This window comes from Mytilus edulis, chromosome 2, assembly GCF_963676685.1.
Source record: "Mytilus edulis chromosome 2, xbMytEdul2.2, whole genome shotgun sequence".
NCBI lineage: Eukaryota > Metazoa > Mollusca > Bivalvia > Mytilida > Mytilidae > Mytilus > Mytilus edulis.
This window is the reverse complement of record NC_092345.1, coordinates 31044685-31066943: the sequence shown is the minus strand read 5'-3', so window position 1 is coordinate 31066943 and position 22259 is coordinate 31044685. Positions and strand designations below refer to the sequence as shown.

At 31.5% G+C, this 22259-nt stretch overlaps 1 protein-coding gene across 1 annotated transcript in view; it reads left to right on the top strand.

Moving 5' to 3' along the window:
* Nucleotides 1-11233: 11233 nt before the first annotated feature.
* The window catches only part of LOC139511935 (polypeptide N-acetylgalactosaminyltransferase 5-like), a 28327-nt gene continuing 17301 nt past the window's right edge, over nt 11234-22259 (top strand). The window contains exons 1-6 of the mRNA XM_071299129.1: nt 11234-11494; nt 15247-15403; nt 15765-15931; nt 16832-16996; nt 17960-18185; nt 22048-22165. Of these exons, the coding sequence (XP_071155230.1) occupies nt 11344-11494; nt 15247-15403; nt 15765-15931; nt 16832-16996; nt 17960-18185; nt 22048-22165 (984 nt within the window). The 5' untranslated portion in view covers nt 11234-11343. The remainder of the gene's footprint in view (nt 11495-15246; nt 15404-15764; nt 15932-16831; nt 16997-17959; nt 18186-22047; nt 22166-22259) is intronic.

Below are 22259 nucleotides of genomic sequence, written 5' to 3'. Positions count from 1 at the left end.
AAATATTCACGCCTCTGAAACAGTGATAAGCAATTCAATGTTTTAATTTGGAAAAGTATTCAATGAATTATGAATGATTTTATCTTTTAAAATCAATATTTGTGTATGGCAACGAAATATTACCTTTTTTATTTATTACTGCATTGCTAGCAAACAGCCAGTTCCTGTCAAGCAGTCTTTAATAATTTATCTCTAAATGGTCTGTTTAGATCATATAATGAGTTATGTTTAGAATAGCTGAATGAACAATTAAGTTTCACTAATGACAATGACAATGACATAAATTATCTACTCTTTCATTTCCAAAGAAGGAAAATTGTCAATGTATAGACAGACATAGATGTTTCTATGGTGATTTTCTTTATCAATGGCGTTTTTATTCGTTAAGTGATAATGATAAATAAACTCATCATAGATTCCAGACACATTGAAGACTAATTGCCCAAATGATACGTGTATAGTCACAAGTTTTAAAAATGTATATCTTATATAAAGGTTTGGATACAATCATTAGCAACAGCATATTTTTTCATAACAACATCTAGGCAAACATAAACTAACTATTTCAAAGATAGAATAACACCTATAATATCAAATACATAAACAAAAATCCGACCACAATAACGTATTAGATATCTTTATTATCCACCGGGATTTAAAATATAAATGGGGGATGAAAGATACCAGAGGAAAATTCAAACTCATAGATTGAAAATAAACTGACAACGCCATGTCTAAAAAAGAAAAAGACAAACAGACAAATAAAAGTACACAAAACACAACATAGAAAACTAAATACTAAACAGCATGATCCCCATCAAAAAGGGGGTGATTTGAAGTGCTCCAGAAGGGTCAGCCGATCCTGCTCCACATGTGGCACCTGTCGTGTTGCTCATCATCCTCCTAAGTATCTAATCTTTCTAATGACATATTAAGGTTTGAATCAGGATTGCAGAAGTTTGTTCCATTTTCATTTGGAAATATTTGATTCATTCATTTTGACATCATACAATTCAAAACTAAAATCGGGTTCAAAGCAGCTTTCTTATATGAATAGAATTGAGAATGGAATATTCATATTTATTTTAAGAAATAAGTGCATTGGCATAAATATCTATTCTCGTCTTTATATTCTTCCCAACGGTATATATTTTATATTTTAGAAAACAAGATAGGTAAAAAGAAATAAAAGTTGTAATTTAAAGTCATGTTTTTGTGGTTTGTTTTAAATTTATTATCATATTCAACTATTCATCAGTACATTTTGATAGGATCAAAGCTGTTCGGTTTTGCATTCTTTAACGCAGTGAAAATCAAGTATGCTTATTAAGCATATCGACATCGAACTCTTTTTAGAAGCACAATGTTGTGAACACAGCGTTTGATTGGTTTCTGTCATCAAAAGAAGTATGTCAATAAGCCATCCAAAATTAAACCAACATCGTAAATAGTGTACAGGATATGATCAAGCACGTCAATTCAGATGACCGTGTTGTGTGGCTTTTTTTTGGGGGGAGGAGGGGGACTATTAGATTGAAGTCACGCTTTATCTGTCTACTTCATTCTACTGCCATTGTCAAAACTGCACATATGACAGACGACACTAACTGTTCGACGACAAGTATTAAAACAGTGTACAGTTCCGTAAAATAACATAAAATAATTATGAATGGATAGGTGTGTCCTTGGCACTCATACCACAACTTCTTTTATCTAAGTGTCAAAAATATTATCTTTTACAAAAGTTCATTTTGTTCCAAAGATCAATAGAAGACTGGAAAATTTTAAAATATCATTATCCCACCAACAGTTGAAAGAACGACAATTATCATAGTATGATGAATATTTATAATAAAGCTTTAAATTATTTAAATTTTTTCACTAATCATAATAGTTTGTTTTATGAATGTAAGAACAAGAACTGACATAATTAACAGAACGATTCTGTCCGTCCGTCCGTAATAACCTTCTTGACACTGTAAAATTTGCATCATTCAATAGGATTTTAAACATTGTAAATTTATTACACAGCGAGATTTTGTTTTTTCAACTGCCATAATGAGTTTTCAAAGGTCAACAATTTCAAACTGCTTTTCTCGATAGATAGTTTCCATTGCCATTCACATGCATATATAATTCAATTTAACAAAGAATAACTGAGTCATCAATGAGACTCCGAAAGAGAGCATGTTTGGTTATCTTCCAAATACTAACAAAAATCCAATATGGCAATGAAATAATCACTCCCAAAACGATCTGATAATTGGGTATTTTTGTAAGCCTAAATATTAGAAAATTATTACAATCTATAGGTATGTATTTACCTAAATTATTGAACTTGTGTCAATTAACTTTAAGGAACTTTGCCCTTTTTACAACAAATATATTCATAAAACGCATATTCCCGTATTCTCACGAATAAAGGCAGCAGTAATATACCGCTGTTCGAAAGTCATCCTTCTTTTTTGCTAACTGCTTTGTACCTATTCCTTTTTGTGCTTCTTTTTAACACATTTGTTTGTTTTTATAGTGATAACAAAAGTTGACTACTGTAGTCCTATTTTTGACATGTTTACCTATTATGTTTGTTTATTTAATTCAAACATTGTTGTCAATATAATGGAATTTTTGCGACTGTCATACAAGTGAAAGCATTAGCTAGCTATAAACCAGGTTTAATCCACCATATTCTACTTGCGAAAATGCCTGGTGAAAGTCAGAAATATGATAGTTGTTACCCATTCTTTTGATGTGTTTGAGCTTTTAATTCAGCCATTTAGTTGGGGACTTTTCGTTTTGAATTTTCCTCGGAGTTCAGTATTTTTGTGGTTTTACTTTTTTCTACGGAGAGAGTATAGTAAATCAAATTGTTAACTGTTTATCATTTAGAACATAGCTCTGGCTACCTATAAACAAAGTGGGCTTTTCCATTTGCTCAAATATAAGGGGAAACTATCTATATATTGAAATACGCTGTATTACAAGAGATTTGAACTAAATGAAGAAAGAGAGGCAACCACTATTTTACAATTATCAAGTTTAAGGATGTACTTAGGTGAGGTTTTGGAATAAGTGTCAAATGTTTCGGACTACTTGGTGTTTTTCCATATGATACAAGGTAAAATATATAATCCTGGTACCCTTTATAACTATATTTGGCCCATAACACCTATTTATCTTTTAACATAAGACGTATTGGCTCATAAAAAGTCATTTTACAAAGTTAGAGCAGATTCATGATTTTTTTCTTTTGATTTGAGGCCCATATAGTACCAATGCAAAAATATTGTAAAAGTCCGAGTCATTCTTTTCCCGCCATATTTTATAAATCATATATCTCGAAAAGGAGCTCCATGACCTGTCAATATTTTTTAGCTTATTTTGATCCTTACCTAATACTCTTCCAACTAAAAATATCAATCTTGAATTCTTGATTTATTTAATTTTACCTTAAATCACCTAAGTACACCCTTAAGTCTATTCAGTCAGGATTCTAATTCGTCCAAATTATCTTCCAATTACGCCAACTAATTTTTATAATTGTAAAAATAAAAGCCATTGTAGTGATTACGTCCGGTCAATTTAGCTCTAGAAAACAAATTTATCCACATAGTATCACTACGATCCTTATACGCCAGTTGTATTTAAAAAAAAACAATTGTATCTACAAGCTATTGAGCATCATTTAATGCACTTTTATGCATTTGGTCAACTTACAACTATTGTGTGATCGGTTGTCAGAGGGAATTTTTTAAAGTTAAAAAAATCTTGAAAATATTTTAATAACTCTTATCAAATATTCCGTGGAAGGGCAGACTTAAAATTTTCAAAGATTGAAGACTAATTTCTTTAGATAACACATACACAAAATGAAGTTTTTTTAAATAATGCATTTTTAAGATCCAGTAGATAAGTTTGTTGTCAAGTACTTTTAAGTATAAATTTGCTACTTGGATACACATAAGAAAGGTATTTCACCTAACCTTTCAGTTATATTTCATCTTTTAGTATTGTAAATGTTTAATGTTTTTGTATCAACCTTCAGCCTAAATATATAAAATTAATAGAATCAGAATCGAAATGATGTATCAAATATTTTTCTTTTAATACGTTTTCAAGTTAGAATAGTCAACTCAAACACGTCTGAACTTCAATCATAAAATCTTAATTAGTACATTTATAATAGTTTAAAGCCCATAGAAACAGATGTAAACAATTCAAACTTACCAACTTCGCTTTTTGTACCTTCTCTAACAAAGACTTCTTTTTCTTTTGTTTAATTTCAACTGGGTTTCCGCCTGTATTACGTACGTCGTTTGTACTATTTTCGTTTAATTTACAAGTTTAATGGGCAAGGGGAGATAATTATTAACATTTGAAATATTAAGGTTGATTACGTTAAGGTTACAGGTACGTCAATTGCCCTTCTCTTAAGGTTCTGTCCTGTTATCTATTTCTTGCATACATTGATATTTCGAGTACCACACTGCAAGTAGTGTGATACGAAAATGTGATATGAAATTCTGCGTTAATTCATGGGCTTATCCAGCATCATAAAGCGATATTACGGCATTTCCATTAGCTATTTGTTATGTCATTATTGACCTCCAGAAGTTACGACAATGTACATTTCGTCCTTGGTAAATGACCTATGTGATTTCTTCAATTATATACAAAAAAAATAACACTTTTCAACTGGAAATCTTCGTGTGTCCAATTTGATTACATTCTTAATCGTAGAAAAGGTCTAATTATGTCTGATGTAAAAACATTACTCTGAAAGAGGACATATGACGTCATTCTAGAATGTACAAAAGACTTGATAATGATTTGCAGAATTTTTAATTTAACACAATGGGAGTGTTGTCCATAAGAGAAATAGGTTTAACAACTTGTTTTTATCTTTTGTTATTTAATTTAAATAGGAATAATAAACTTGCCAAAGGCTAGTTAATTATTTCATTAAATTAGATATACTCGAGTTTGTATCAAGCGATATCCAATTTTCGGTCGTTGATTTAGAAACCTATAAATCTCACGGACTTTTATGGAAGTTTGGAAGCATTTTGAATATCGAAAAATTATATAAGTAACTGTTATTCCTTTTGGATTTATATCAACTTGAATATTCTGTAGAAAGGAGCTCTAATTTAAATATGCTCGTAAATATTAAAGAAAACATTTTTTTTTTAATTTTCGATTTATTTATATGACAAAAATAATAGATCGTACTTTCTGTACATTTTTGGCAATGATATAGTGTGATTTTTCCATCATTTATATGTCGTGTACATGTTGCGATTTTGTACAGGTTATAACACGTACAAAAATATTGTACATGTTATAACTTGTATAATGCAAAAATACAAGTTATAACATGTACAAAGTTATCTCTTACATGTTAAAACATGTACGAAATATTGGTTAAAAATGGTTTTAACTAGTACAAAAATTAAGAAAACCTAAATGAAACAGAAAAGACATTCAAATTTGTTTAATAATAAAGAACAACAATCAATAGGCCAGAACATTTTTTTTTCTTTAGAGGACAATGATCACAGAGTTTCAAAAATTTAGGCTTTGTGACTTATGTTGGATTATAATGTGTTTTCATGTAATTGTATGTTTTATGCAGTCCATCATGGCTTACATCAGTGTCACACTGTTAAATAAAAGCATACATTTCCTTAATGACAATACTGCTGAATGACGCCTACGGCTACGGGAGTTTCTTGCTACATTGAAGACCCATTGGTGGCCTTAGGCTGTTGTCTGCTCTATGGTCGGGTTGTTGTCGCTTTGACACATTCCTTATTTCCTTTCTCAATTTTATTAAATACTAGTAACTAAATTCATCTGAAATGTTTAAGAACAATGCCTTAAAATTTTGCGTAATACTCCTCCCCTTTTTTTTTTATAGTATTCAAAAACTAGAGCAATGTCTGATATGCTTACTCTTTAAAAGCAAGAGAGAGCTGAAATTGTTTTCATTGCATTATAACTATCTTTGAATCTACTCTTCAACTTTTTTGGCCTTCAGCAAGACTTATGTAAATTTATACCTCAATTTTTTTATTTTTTTTATACATATCATTTCATGAGGCAAATGTCATTTTGGTGTATTAAATATATATCCTCGACTTTGAAATCAGGGTATTGTTTGTAGAGAAATCTATCCTGGCTATCTTCTTACGCGTCTTTTAGTGTCAACTAGAATGAAAGTATTTTACAATTGCATTCAAAGTGGACACTCACAATTATAATTCAGCAGATAAGAATACTGAATAGTGTTTGTGGACTGCATGTGTGTTTTAAAAGGTACAAAGAAATCATAAAAACTATGCATCTCTGGCTAGTTTCACAAAACTGTCTTAGGACTAAATTTTTGAAAATGCCTGTACCAAGTCAGGAATATGACAGTTGTTGTCCATTCGTTTGACGTGTTTTATCATTTTGTTTTGCCATTTAATTAGAGACTTTCCATTTTGAATTTTCAGTTCTGTATTTTTGTGATTTTACTTTTTAGGATGGTCTTATGACATATCTTACTCCTAAGTGGTTTTCACAAAGTATTCCTAAATTAGAACATGTCTTAAAGTTGGTCATAAAGTTAGGACTACACGAGAGGTGTCTAATGATGGTCTTATGATAGTCATAAATTCATTCATATAAATTACACTCATTTATTATCACATCATCAATTCTCGTTTCCTGCTAAATATTTGTAGGTTGACGAGGATCATAAAACATGTCAAAACTCCTAAGATATATCTTATGTCTTAGGAGTGCTTCGCAATACCGACCCCTGGACATTAACTGTTTCAAAAAAGGACTAAACACACTAATATGAATGAATAATAAAAAATGATGAACATATTCTTGAGGTTGCAATAATAGAAACATATCTTTATTTTTCAAGTTTGTACAAGTTAAACCCATGTTTAAGCAATATTTTGTACAGGTTATAACATGTACAAAATCGCAACTTGTACACGACATATATATATATATATATATATGTTACAGACATTTTCTGAATTTAGGCATTTTGTAAAATGACTAAAATTTCAAGCAATTTATAGAATGCCTAACTTGGACGGGCATTATACAAAATGAGTAAAAATGACTGAACTTTTTAATCAAAATTCAACAAATTGCCTGTTCAGTTTCAGGCAATTTGTACAAAAAGGATATCCCTGAGATGCATGTGACAAACGTGGACATAAACACAAATGCCTGCAAAGAAAATAACTTTCAGTTCATCATCAGTTCGGTAGAATTAATTTATTCTCTAACAAGAGGCTGTCAGAGTGACAGCAAACCGGATTTATTAACATTTGTTTGTGTTTTGGCATTTTTCAATATCACAAAAATCATAACTCCTAAACGGTGCAAATGAAAATCGTCAATATCAAATTTAACCTCCATTTTTGGTCATGAGTAACAACATATCAAAATTTAAAATGCTTTGGTTGAATGGTTCATGATTAAATGCAACGACATGACTGGAAACACATTTTTCAATCTTTCATAAACCATAACTCCTGAACGGTAAAAGTTAAAATCGTCATTATTGAACTTGACTAGATTTAGAAAATGCCTGTAACATATATATTACATAGCAGATGAAATGAATTCAGCACTTCTGTATTGACAGGAATCATCACTAATAATGCCATATCTACAGATTATCTGTTTATAAACAACGTTCGATATTCTATCTTTTATGGGAAAAGATAACTTTAACTGCATTTTCCAATACCTTTCGGAATGTCGGGCACTCGATTCACCTCATTCTATATTTGACATGTTAATTGTTTTGGGTCGAGCATCATATGAACAATAAACGCGGTTCTGACGTACATAATTAGCCGTTTCAGAATTTAAAGAATCATGGATAATTTCATTGTTCGTATCCTAAAATGAAAATAACGTCACGTCATTATTTAAATTTCCATTGTGTATGACATTTTAAACCAATCAGGACATTTTGGTGAACACTTTTGAAAATAAGGGCAATGATGTATTAGATTCGGAAACGGCAAACTGTAACCTGGTGTCTTCAACTTTAAGTCATACAAGTGGGAGTATTAGTAAGCTATCAAGTTTGAACTGTTAAAGATATTGCATGATCAAATCTATTTCAGAAACTTTGAGTTGTATTAAATATTTAGCCAAGACTTAAATATAATTTTATTCAAGAATGGTCTTTAAAGATGAACAATTCATTAAAATAGTTGTGTGATACTGTGGATTCATTTTTTTTTCGTAGGTACCAATTTTCACGGATTGACGAAAACTTGCACTTTGGTGGATATTTGATTTCGTTGATTTGCCAAATACTGCATACAAGCCCACAAAATTTATAGTATGTCGGACATTTAAATGTATTGCTCACCTGTACCTAAGTTATTCAAGAATATCTCGAATAATAATGAATCCATAGTAGATTACATACCACAATTTTAATTATAAAAACTGTCTATTAATTTTACTATATTCATCTTATGTAATTCAAAATGTGACCATCACCGTTCGGCAGATAAGACGGGAATTAGGTACAAAGACTCACAGCTGTTAGATTGTGTTACATTTGATGACTACATCGGTTTTCCAATATAATAACATTATACTTTTTATTGAATGGAACATACAAAATACCATGCTACTACAAAATTATAATGTAAATATGATAAAGTTAATCAAGTATATTCAACAAGAAAGTGTATTCAACTAGAAATATGAAGATTTATTAAATATATTTCTATGAAAGTTAATCCTCTTTGTTAAAATAAAAACTACACGTGTACGTACTTTGTGCACTTTACATCAGACATGTTACGAAAAGGTATATACTCGACGCTGAGGTTTACAAATTAGACTTTAAATGTTGGGTATCGTATCAAAACACAAAAGTGATTAAAAAATTTAAAACACCTGTGTGTCAATTATATCTCGTGTTTAAAATGCACATGTCCGAATATATTTATTTCTTAACGTCCTTTCAAAAACTTATCTTAGATAGTCTTTTTATAAATACTCCTTATGGAACAAGAATTTGATAATGTTATTCCGTGAAGAATGAAGAATTCATAAGGGAACGACCGATTAAACTTCAAATGTAAGTGGGGGTATGTTTTTCTAAATAAAAAAAAATCGAGAAAAAATACACCTTATAGTGTTAAATTTAGAAAAAAAATAACTTGATTGAAAGCGTCGAAAAACTCAAAAAAGAATTTCGGACTCGGGAACCCTCCCCCTTTTGTTTTGATTAATTAATTGATTTTTGGATGCTTAACGTCAAATGGAAAATATTTCATGCATATTCAGGACGAGCCCCCCTTTCGAATTTAATTGTTTGCCCCCTAATATTTCTTCGTTTTCATATTTTGGAAATCTGACATATGAGAGAATATAGCAGAATGGGTATAAAATCCCCGAAAAAAGGAGTGATGGATGGGAGATAAAAACTCCAGCGCCAATTCTTCGAAATCAAAGAAATTTACTATTTTTAAATTGTTTCGAACTCAGTAGTGACGGACATGTAATTAAAGGTGTGTTTACCCATGGTCAGAACTTTTGGACGGGTAGTATTCAATGCAGAACCGACTAAAACAATATTACGAAATTCAACTGGCGGAAGGCTGGGCGTGCTGGCGAACAGGAGAAGAGGCTATCCGCTCGCCCCACTCGCCCTTGTAATTGTTGGCAATTCTTTAATATATAAATCTGTTAAATACTTATAGGGACTCTATGTCAAATGTAACCCGCTTTTTGCCTGTTTCACATCCTCGACAAATACATGGAGGAGTGGCATAATATGCCAGAAGCGTAAGCGGTAATTAACAGCAATTATCGTGTCGTTTATAGACAAGACAAAGAGCCTCGGGCACAACTTTGCCCAAAATACCGGCATTGCATTTGTATGCAGTATTCTGTGGACACTATGAATCGTAGCAGTTTCCTAGCACAGCATGATGATGCTCAACAGATTAATTTACTGATGGTTTTTTTTAATCGGCCAGGTTTGACATTATATTTCCCCGGGATTTTTCCATTTTATGTCAAATAAATATACCGCGCTTCGTTCCTCGTCCAGTATTCTTCTTTTATGCCATAAACGTGGAGCTAAGTGTATAGAACAAGAGCAGAACAAATGTAATGTAAGCAATACTCTTGCAATTTTCGTTCGTGGAACACTGTAACTATAAAAAAGAAAGATGTGGTATGATTGTCAATGAGACAACTCTCCACAGGAGACCAAATTGACACAGTAATTAACAACTATAGGCAACCAAACGGGCTTCAACAAGGAGAAAAGCCCATACCGCATAGTCAGCTATAAAAAGGCCGTGGAATGACATTTGTAAAATAATTCAAACGAGAAAACTAACGGCCTTTTTTATATTAAAGAAATGAACGAAAATCAAATATGTAACACATAAACAAACAATAACCACTGAATTACAGGCTCCTGACTTGGGACAATCACAAAAGCCTAGTATAGAGACTTCCCCAACTTTGTGCGGATATGCAGATATTAATTAAATGTTGATGTTCTTACGTCCAGTGACAAATATTTCATGACTTTTCAGGACGAGGATCAGAAGTGGATTGGCAGATTGAAAGTGTAATTAAAATAGTAAAAAACTGGCTTATTACTAGTATTTGATTTTGTTCAGAAATGCATACTAAAAAATCGCCCGCTAACAAGGTCACCTTTCCAGTCATATAACCACAAGCAATGATATCAGAAAATGATTATTCTATATTTTTGTATTATTTCTTATAAACAAGAAGTTCGTAGGATACCTGCTGTTGTCTGCTCTGCTCTGTGGTCGGGTTGTTGTCTCTATGGCACATTCCCCATTTCCATTCTCAATTTTACTGGTTAATATCACTTAAATTGAATTTTACCTGTTTTACTCGATAATCAATGTTTTGACACAGTCCCCACATTTAAAGTGTAATTTGTCAACCTCAACGTCGAGAATATACCTTTTCGTAACATGTCTATTATAACATGCTATATTTCAAAAGATGGTATCATGGTCTAATTGTCTTCTCAGTAGCTATGCATATGATTTATACGATTTTTAAGATTAAGACAGTTCATTCGTTTACTGGACTTATTTTGTCCTTGTCGATAATTTTTTTCCATGGAAATAAAATTATTGTAACATGTGCGTGTTATGACAAATCGTTTTATCATACAGATTTAAGTAACACAAACAATATTCTTAAGTTTCAATAAAAAGCAATATGTTTGTGTCTTAAAATAGTATGCAATCATACAATAAAAGTAATATTTACTTTTCACCTTAAACTTGGATTTTTTTTCAAATGAAACTAATTTGGAATTACTGTTATATAGTATTCTTAGTTGTAATTTTATCTTGTCTTCACAATTATTTTACATGGAAAGAAATTGTGGGAAATCGAAGATTTGGAAACGATTCTAATCAGAGATTACAAAGAATGAAAGTAGGACCAGGTAAGCGATTATATAATAGGACTTTATGACCAGGCTTGAAATTACATAGAATGATCATAGGGACATGGAAGAGAAAACACAGACATATAGTAGAGCCATATAAGAGTTAGATAATAGGACTTCCAGACCAGGTGAAACATAACATTGAAATGGTGGTAGTGCCAGTTAAGCGTTAACAGAGAAATGGTTGTAAGACGAAATAGAGATTACATAATAAGACTTAAGGACCAGGTCAGAAACGGTTAAAGCATGAATGATGCACGAATGTCTTCAATACAGAATTGCTTTAATTCATGCAGGCGGATAATTGAAATAAATAAATCCGACCAAAGCTCTAACGTTAAGAAGTTAAAAATGAATAAGATGGCATTTTGAACATTCTGTACAGTTTTTGCTGTATCAGCTTTAAAAATATTACACGATTGTCTTGAAGTATACATTCTGGGCACTGATGTTGTTAATTCTCTTAACAACATTGTATTTGTCTGCTTGGATATTACTTTTACTATTTACTTTGCTTTTGGGGATATCTATTTGACGTGACTCGGTATATCCCGTCATACTGTTATTGTTCTATGATACATTTTTGTACTCTTGTCTTTAAATTTTTGCTTTATATGTGCTTTGTCTATATAGATAAAATAAGATGTTGTATTTTTACCTATTGTGTTTGTTTGTTTTGTTCACTCATCGTTGACAATATAATGGATTTTTATGCGACTGTCATATTAGTAAGAGGTTTAGCTAGCTATAAAACCAGGTTTATTCCACCATTTTCTTGTTGTTATCCATTCGTTTGATTTGGTTGAGCTTTTGATTTTGTTATCTTATTAGGGACTTTCCGTTTGGAACTTTCCTCTGAGCTTTTTAATTTTTGTTTATGTGCTTTGTATATATAGATATAATAAGATGTTGTATTTTTACCTATTGTGTTTGTTTGTTTTGTTCACTCATCGTTGACAATATAATGGAATTTTATGCGACTGCCATATTAGTAAGAGGTTTAGCTAGCTATAAAACCAGGTTTAATCCACCATTCTCTTGTTGTTATCCATTCGTTTGATTTGGTTGAGCTTTTGATTTTGTTATCTTATTAGGGACTTTCCGTTTGGAAACTGACCTTTTTTATTTTTTATTGTGATTTTACTTTTTTCTAAGGTCATTTAACTTGTAATGCATGTATACAATACAATAATATGTGTATGCTTTTTATTTACATTATAAAGCTTAAAAATATGATGAATCCTTTTTATTTGAAAAAAGGAGTTAAAAACCAACCGACCTTTTGGATGGGCAAACACGTTTTGATCTTGAAGAAGCATATCAATAAATTTCATTGAAAATAAATCCCCGTAAAGATAAGAAAGTGATTTGCTTGAAGCATGTATTTGAGTCTCTGTCCCGTCAGTCTGCTGGAAAACAATTTGGAATAGGATAACGACTTAAGCGAGTACACTTTTTTTTAAATTCAGTAGTGTTTTAGTGCATTCATTTATCCTGTTAATGTATAAAATCAAACATTTAATGTATAAAATCAAACAAATGATTTATCGTCTATCTTTAAAAATGTCCTGTACCAAGTCAGGAAAATCGCCATTGTTATATCATAGTTTGTTTCTGTGTGTGTAACATTTTTACGTTGTGTTTCCGTTGTGTCGTTTGTTTTCTCCTGTTTTTGAGTGTGAATTCACATTACTATAAGACGTGTCACGGTACTCTTCTATCCCAAATTCATGTATTTGGTTTTGATGTTATATTGGTTATTCTCATCGGATTTTGTCTAATGCTTAGTCCGTTGCTGTGTGTGTTACATTTTAATGTTGTGTCGTTGTTCTCCTCTAATATTTAATGCGTTTCCCTAAGTTTTAGTTTGTTACCCCGATTTTGTTTTTTGTCCATAGATTTATGAGTTTTGAACAGCGGTATACTACTGTTGCCTTTATCTATCTTCAGATTCCATGATTTATATATTGTAAAGTATATATATCGATATAATGGTAACCAAAATTCAGATAACAAGAAAATTAAATGATAACGTCATATAAATTGCCGTTGTTATGCTTCCCCAGAATAGAAAAAGTGTAGGACAAATGAAAATAATCTATTAAAAATAGAGTTCCCTGACATCCTCTTTATTAGCAAAGCACACTTAACGCAGACTCTTCTTTTGGATCTCGAAAGATAAAAGCGTCTGAAATCTTTTGTAGATTTTCTGTTGTTACAATATCAGAACCCGGTTTCGTTTCATTTTAAAACTACTATTTTATGCCAAGCTACACGCATCTGAACATGATCGATGTAGAGATATTGAATACTTTAAAAATATAATATTTATAAAATAAAATAATTAATAAAAATAAAAATTCATTTTCAAGGGTAATTTGGCAAGCCTATATACGTATCTTCATGTTCTTGCAAACACATTTAGATTCCAAAATATTGCAGTCTGGATCTTTGATCTGTTCGTTTAACTCATTTTTTAAATATAACTTTATTGAACAAATATTTAGTATATACAAATTTATATGAAAGGGCGTAAGTCCTGTCTAGTAAACTCATTGGTTAAGTTGGGAAATAACAAATTTCGGGACTCAGTGTTCGGGTTTTGTTAAATACCATCCTTTCGATATTGGAGTGTACATGATCCAGTAACTATTGGCAAAAACCAGTTTTAACCAGTATCAACCAGGTTTGCGTTATAAAATAAGAATCAGCAAATGAATGTACGTAATAATAGTTAATAGGATTTGTTATAATATGTAATCGCCTTATACACAATGAAAACATATCTTTACCATAGCTTTTAAAAAAATTGTGAGTGTTTTTTTATTAACAAAATTGCAAACAAGTATGAATATTATGTTTTGTTTAACGATTGTTAAAACAAAGCAAAGATAACAGGCTTTTAATCGGAACGCTAGAAACGCGTTTTATCTACATAAGACTCATTAGTCGCTCGATTCAAATCAATTGGTAAGTCAAATAATATGTCAACGGTAAATATAAAAATAGCAAGCTATAAATTATACCATTACCAAAGCACTGAATACTGAACTGATGATATCCTCCGGAACTAACTGTCCACCAGCAGTGGTGTCAACCAAATGCTAGTAAATGAAAAAAATACAAACATTATTAATTTCGTGCGTCCGAAGAACATACCTGGAACTTTGAAACCAAAATATATGAAAGCCATGTATCCATCAGCAGAAACGAAAGAAGTAATTTGACAAAATGAATATTAAAAGGATTTCAAAATTAATTTAAGGTCATAAAGTCAACATCGCTTTATAGAATTTTCTTTTATTAAGTCTTTTTTTCTTTTTTTCCTTTTTTTTTTGTCATTAGAAATTTTATGCAATAAATTCTTTACATCGGTATTGAAGTTATGCTACGAAACGTACTAAGATTAACCTTCGCAAAAAGATTTCCAGCAATCCAGGCATTTAAAATAATCTACAATATATACTTTGTCATCGAAGTGTACGCCAAATATTTTTTAGTTATTTTTCGAAAAAAATATTTAGAAGCAGGGCAAAAATAAGCAAGACTCATCAAACTTTCCTACTGTGTCCTATCGGTTGACTTTAATAGTAGTTTCGCTAATAAAAAAAAAGATGGAAGACATAAAAAAAAGTATTTAAGAGAATATTGATATTATTTGTAAATCTATATTTGTACAGTGAAATGGCTGTTTGCAGGTTCTTAAAGTTTTTGTAACGTGCAACTGTTTCATTTGTTATCTTTTCTAGGTGAACTTGGTCAAGCTGTTTTTTTAGACTTGAGTTTATTCTCAAACGAAGAAAGAAGGCAATATGAGAAAGACCAGAACAAGCATGGATATAATGTCTTCGTCAGCGATCTGATCTCTTTTCACAGAAGTTTACCACATAATACAGTTTACAATGGGTAAGTTAGCGTATATACAAAATTGAGTCCTGGTATCTATGATGAGTTTATTTAGTACTAAGAATCCCACGCCCACTGACCCCTATCTTGCCGACCTCATTTTAATTATCAAAGTTGCAAAAATTAAATTTTGAAATTAAAAAGATTTTCAAATAAACATACAGACATCCATAAACCCTCATCATAAAACCAAAATGATAACACAATCATCACATTCTTTTAAAGTAGAAAATTCCGTTTTTCATTAATTTTCAGCTGAATTTGTAATGAATGGCAGCCAGATCTAAACTGAATTAGTTTGAATATTGATTTTGCAAAAATGATACATGATATTATTTACATGATTTTTTTTTATTTTTAGGTGCACAAAGTCATATGACATTTTTAAACTGCCACCTGTCAGCGTTATAATACCGTTTCGAGATGAAAGTTGGAGCGTTCTTCTAAGAACCGTACACAGTATACTAGATAGAACACCATCATACCTACTGAGAGAAATCATTCTGGTAGACGATGGTTCAAAAAAGGGTGTGCCTTATTTTCATCTCTATCTTTTATCTTTATAGTAATACAGTTTACGAACTTATTAACAGTCGAACTTCGAGCAGTCGAATACGAACAGACCGACTAAAACTGTTCGAATTATCAAAAAGTCATATGAGGTCTTCTGTTACATTTGACATTTGAAATTTGATTAAAAAAAATTAGTTGTAATAGAAAGTAAATCACACAAATACTGAACTGTATGAATTCTATACGAAAAATCCCTTAGCAAATGGCAAATTTAAACGCTCAGACACATCAAATTAATGGATAACAACTGTCACATTCCTGATTTGATACAGGCATTTTTTTTATGTACAAAATGGTACATTAAACCTGGTTTTATTGTAACTTAAGCTAAACCTCTCATTCGTATTGATAACAGTCGCATAAAAAACCATTCTATTGACAACGATGTGTGAACACAAACTGTATAGTAGACAAGAGGACGAGTTACAACACTTCGTTATTTGTATCGCGTTTCTAGCATGTAAAGCGTTTGTTTTTGAACGTGCATCTGAATTACGAATATACAGGGGAAAACACATTTGGCGTATATAAAATGGTCATTATTATAAATTTACTTTAATAAAACTTTGGGTTTTTTTTAAATAAAGATTTTTCTATTTCATGAATAGATTACCTCAGCTGTTTATGGCTAAACTTTTAGGAATCTTTGGTTAGCAATGCTCTTCAACTTCGTTCTTTATTTGACATTGTTTTTTTTTTAAATTTCAAGCGTCACTGATGAGTCTTCTGTACACGAAACGCGCGTCTGGCGCAACCACAAAATTTTAATCCTTGTATGTATGATAAGTTTATTTCCAATGGCATCATGCTTCAAAAAAAAATATTAAAATTGTTTATTTTTTTTATTTGATTTAGGGGAATTAAAAAACAAACTTGATATTTACTTATCTCATCTTTACAATGTACGTGTTATCAGAAACGAAGAACCAAAAGGCCTCATGGTTGCCAGGCAACGGGGAATAGATCGAACAATTGCAGATGTTATCGTTGTCATGGATTCACACCAGGAAGTAGCAGAGGGTATTTACATTTCTGTTCATTTCTGTTCATTTCTGTTCATTTTTGTTCATTTCTGTTCATTTCTGTTCACTTCTGTTCATCAAGACGTCAGGTGTACAACTGCGATATGATCAGATATTTTTGCTAAGTAATTTTCAAATATTTAAAAGGCAGATTTATTCTTATTACGTTTACAATTAAGAATACTTTTATTTGTGTTTAAAAAAAACTAAATTATTGAATCTAGCAAAGAATATACTATTGTCGAAACATTTCGATACTTTGAAAATAAAGCCTTGAGAGAATAAGGAGCCAACAAGAGTCTGCCGATTATCCAATCTAATAAATCCGTGTATATATTTCTTGGTTTCGTTTTGCTTTTTGCAATATATTTAAATGGCTCATAAAATAATGAGGCAAACTTTCTGACCGCAAAGGAATATTCTAGTATTTGGTTGTTTTAAGCAAGGACAGCAAGTCACTTTTGAAGATATCAAATGAAATCTGTTAAGTCTGTCAGTGTAGTTTAGTTGATTGCAGTCATAATTATTAATTGAATCGGATTCTAGGTGTTAACTTTTGATATCTGACTTCCTTTAAATGACATGCAGTTGAAACTATTTTTGATTCAATATACACTCGCATTTTCTATAATGGAGTATTGAACATAATTGTTTAACCAATGTCTATTAAAGCCAGTTAATGTAATGCCATGACATAGACGATCAAACCTGACCATCGAACATTTTAGAAATACGGAAATTCTATGACTTTATATCTCTAAATATATTACATCATCGATTCTGCTATTGTAAAAAAAAACTGCGAACAGTTTAAAGATGTTACCCGTTTGCAGCTATAAATGTTGAAAAGAAAAGTAATATCAATGAACGATAATGGAAATATAAGCTAAAGAATTTCCGCAATTAGTTTTTTCAACATTAGATAAGTTGAAACACTTATAATTGCCTTTGAGTTTTGTAGTTTGGCTAGAACCATTGTTGCAACAGCTAAAGGAAAAACCACGTGCTCTTGTAGTGCCAGTAGTAGATGGGATTGATAAGGACACTTTCCAGTATAAGAAGACTGATCTAGATCTAAAGAAAAAACCTTTCACATTTTCATTTGATTGGCGTTTAATGCAAACGGTTATGCCATTTAAAAGTGAATACCTCCTAAGTAGAGAAAATTTTGAAGCTTCTCCTATCAGGTATTGTTATATATTCTTTGAATTTTTTAACGTCATGATAATGTGAAATTTTATATAAGCTTTTGTTACAATGTCCAAAAATTTCAGTTAAAAATCACAAATTGCTTCATTACTGGTGTACATATATTTGACGGAATAGACGCTGGTGATCATGCCTAATTTTTTGCATCATTTGATAAAACTTTCAATGGGCGAGGGGTGTTGCCACATGTGAAATCATGAAATAAAGTCGAAAAGATTAAGAATTCTAGAAAAAAAATGACTAAAATGAAATCTTTTTCTATTTCAAGCTGACATTTTTATATTCATTATATATGAAGCAGAAATATTAATGTTCTCATCTTTTTTTGTAATACTGTTCTCATTACATACACAGTCGATTAACTCAAAAAATTGAATTTTTAAAACATTACACCTTTACACAGGTCGAGAACTCTAGATTTCTTTACGTCAGAATATATTTGCATAGTAATTTCCCAAACACAAGGCCAATACGGCCTTTAAAAACTGACCAATCGACTCAATGAGCTACAATGCATTGTGGGCTACTACGAGTTTACTACAAACTGAAAACACGTGGAATTAATCATTATGGAAGAACTGTCAACCAATATAGTGTCTGGGATTCTCAAAATATATGTTTTTGTTCTGCAAATGTGATTATTATAAAATATATAACATAATCTTCAATTTGCATGCTCAGATTAAAAAAGTATTGTTTACGGGCTTCCCTATTCGACTTTCTTTTTCGCCTTGTTAAAGTTGTAGAACAGGTTTTTTTCCATTGTACCTGTGCAATAATTTTACGACCTGAAACAGTGAAATTTCAGATGAAATGACCACTGTCCACTATGAAATTTGTTGAGCTCTTTTAAACCTGTATGTCATTCCAAAATCATTTCTGCCTAGAAAAACACGAAAACTTTCATTGAAATACTTCTTTCTGTACTGGAAAATTTTTATCAGGACCTGAACTAAAAGCAAGAACATCATAATATTCAGTATGCTAAAAATAAGTGTTATGAAAGCGGCAGGGGCGGATCCAGCCATTTTTAAAAAAGGGGGGTCCTAACCCTGGACAAAAAGGGGGGGCAACTACATAACCCCATCCAAATGCATTGATCGTCCAAAAAAAGGGGGTTCCATCCCCCGGACCCCCCTCTGGATCCGCCACTGAGCGGGTACGGTATATAGCTAAATATATCTCCATTATTTAAAGTCTTCGGATCATAGTGGGTGCCATATTACCTATTTTTCTAAAACGTGCTTTGTATATAGAAATAAGAAGATGAGGTATGAGTGCCAAGTGAGACATCTTTCCAACAAAGACATAATCTAGTAAAGTAACCAGTCATAGGTTCAATGCTGAAAAGTAAGCTATAAATGACCCAAATATATTGAAATGTGACAACAATAAATACTTATAGATTTTGTTTACACTGCCATGTACATGATGTATGTAAATATTTCTTTGCCTTTTTTACGAACACAAAATTTAAGGATCACACATTTGCCTTTAATTATCTATACGAAAATTGCTGTACTCGTGAATATTAGCACCGGCTGTTATCGACGGCTAACTTTACACTAGTAAGTTTGTTTTATTGGTAATTGTGTTTTTCGCTGTTGTTTCGTTGCTGTCTGGTGGACGAATACATGAAATCTCCATGCCATCATCAAACATGTTAATGGCTATATATCGGGTAATACAAACCCTTTTTTCTTCGCATAGAAACAACTCTTCGTTAATCTGAGCATGAAAGTAATACTTTATATCACGAACTATAAATGAGGATACACAAAATTCAAAACTAAGCGAAATTGTGAATCCCACATTGCACGAAAAAAATGTGTTGTATTTCAGTAAATAACACGTGTTCTTGGTTGATTGTAAACACGTAGTAGTCCATCATGCATTGTGACTCATTATGTGGATTGGTCAAAAACCTAGGTGAAAATAAATTGCGTCACATGAAAATAAACAATTACATGTGCGAGAACATAAGTATGCTAATTTATGCATTTCCATATAAGGTAGTGGTCTTGACCTGTTACAGGTCCGTTTATTGAGGATACTGGGTCTACTCATTTAGTATGACTTTTTAAATACAACAGTTTATGGCAAACAATAAATATTTTTTTCCAACAACGCTTACGGTTCTATCATTGTATCAAGTTTCAAATTCAATACAAACTTTTGATTGTCATGGTAACTGCAAAAAACAATTATATATAAAAATTGATTACTGGTAATACGTATATCAAATATACATTAAAACAATTGCTTTCTTCATGTTTTATTTTTTATGATAATTCTCTTTTATTTCGATCGCGCATTTAACATTTTGATTGATAAACAAAATTATCCTGAAAAGATAGTATACCATTAGATAACATTTTGGTAAGGTTGTTGCCCATTTTAAATGAAACCGTATCCTTTATCCGAAATGTTAATGTTTGGTCAAAATTCGCACATTTTATGATAATTCATCAGTTTTTCATTTGTGAAAATCTACACTTTGCAATGGAATGGTTACAAATAATCATAAAATTTTTCAATAGATTAAGTACAAACATAGGAGAAAAAGTATTAAAACAAATACCGAACTACGAGGAAAATATAAAAAGGGAAGTCCATTATAAAGCGTGACAAAATTCTAACGTTATCAACCTAAAGAACGAGGATAAAATAAATGTTATTTTTGCCTTGGTACAGTCATTTTACGAAAACCGATAGAAAGATAGGAGACAACATTTACTGAAATTATAAGTCTTTATCGTTATATCCACTATCTCGTAGAAATCTACTAAAAAAGGGACGAAAAATACCAGAGGGACAGTCAAACTCATAAATCGAAAATAAACTGTCAACGCCATGACTAAAAATGAAAAAGACATACAGACAAACAGACAAACAATAGTACACATGACACAACATATAAAACTAAAGAATAAGCAATACGAACCCCACTAAAAACTGGGGGTGATCTGATGTGCTCCGGAAGGTAGTAGATCCTGCTCCGCATGTGGCACCCGTCATGTTGCTTATATTATAAAAAATCCGGTGAATAGTCTAAACGGTAGGTCACATTCATTGTAGTTACGACATGAGGAACATATTTTATATCATCTGTGAAACGGGTTTTCCCAAGTCAGGAGCCTGTAATTCAGTGGTTGTCGTTTGTTTATGTGTTACATATTTTTTTCTTTTTTTTCATTTTTTTAGAATAAATAAGGCCGTTAACTTTCTCGTTTGAATTGTTTTACATTGTCATTTCGGGGCCTTTTATAGCTGACTATGCAATATAGGCTTTGCTCATTGTAGAAGGTCATACGGTGACCTATAGTTGTTAATTTCTGTGTCATTTTGGTCTCTTGTGGAGAGTTGTGTCATTGACAATCATACCACATCTTCTCTTTTATATTTCCATAACGGTCAACCAACTCGTGATGGCGTCCGTAAAATTTACAAAGGGATTTTTCAACTTCACCATTTGGAAATCTTGGTTTAATAGATTCCTCGTAAGCAGCAACCCTCTATCAAGAAAATCATAATAGGAAATACAAGCACGGGAATATCGTATCAATTGTGAGATATATAATCCGTATGCAGGTGCTGCTGGAATGTTGCTACATACAAAAAAATGGAAAGTTCACAATTGGAAAGCTGAAATCATCTCTTTTGTCGTAAAGTTTTGTTTTCAACCGACCTTCATTGTCAATTTCTGGATATAAGTCAAGATATGAGGCCGACTTAACTGTATCTGTTGTATCCTTTATCTCTAGTTCGATTGGATAGATGCGTTCAACATAGTCACCAAATTTTTAATCAGTGATTAATTTAAAAGATACTATTATTTAGACTTCCCAGTATACAGGGTAACATGATTGTTGCAAACAAGACAATTTTTCAAGAACTTGGTGGTTTGGATACAGGAATGCATGTATGGGGTGGTGAACAAATAGAGCTGGCTATCAAGGTAGTTTTCACTTTTATTTTCAATATTGGATGTCAGAAATTCTGTAATTACATAAAATATTACATATTTCAAAAACAGAAAAGAATGTTATAAA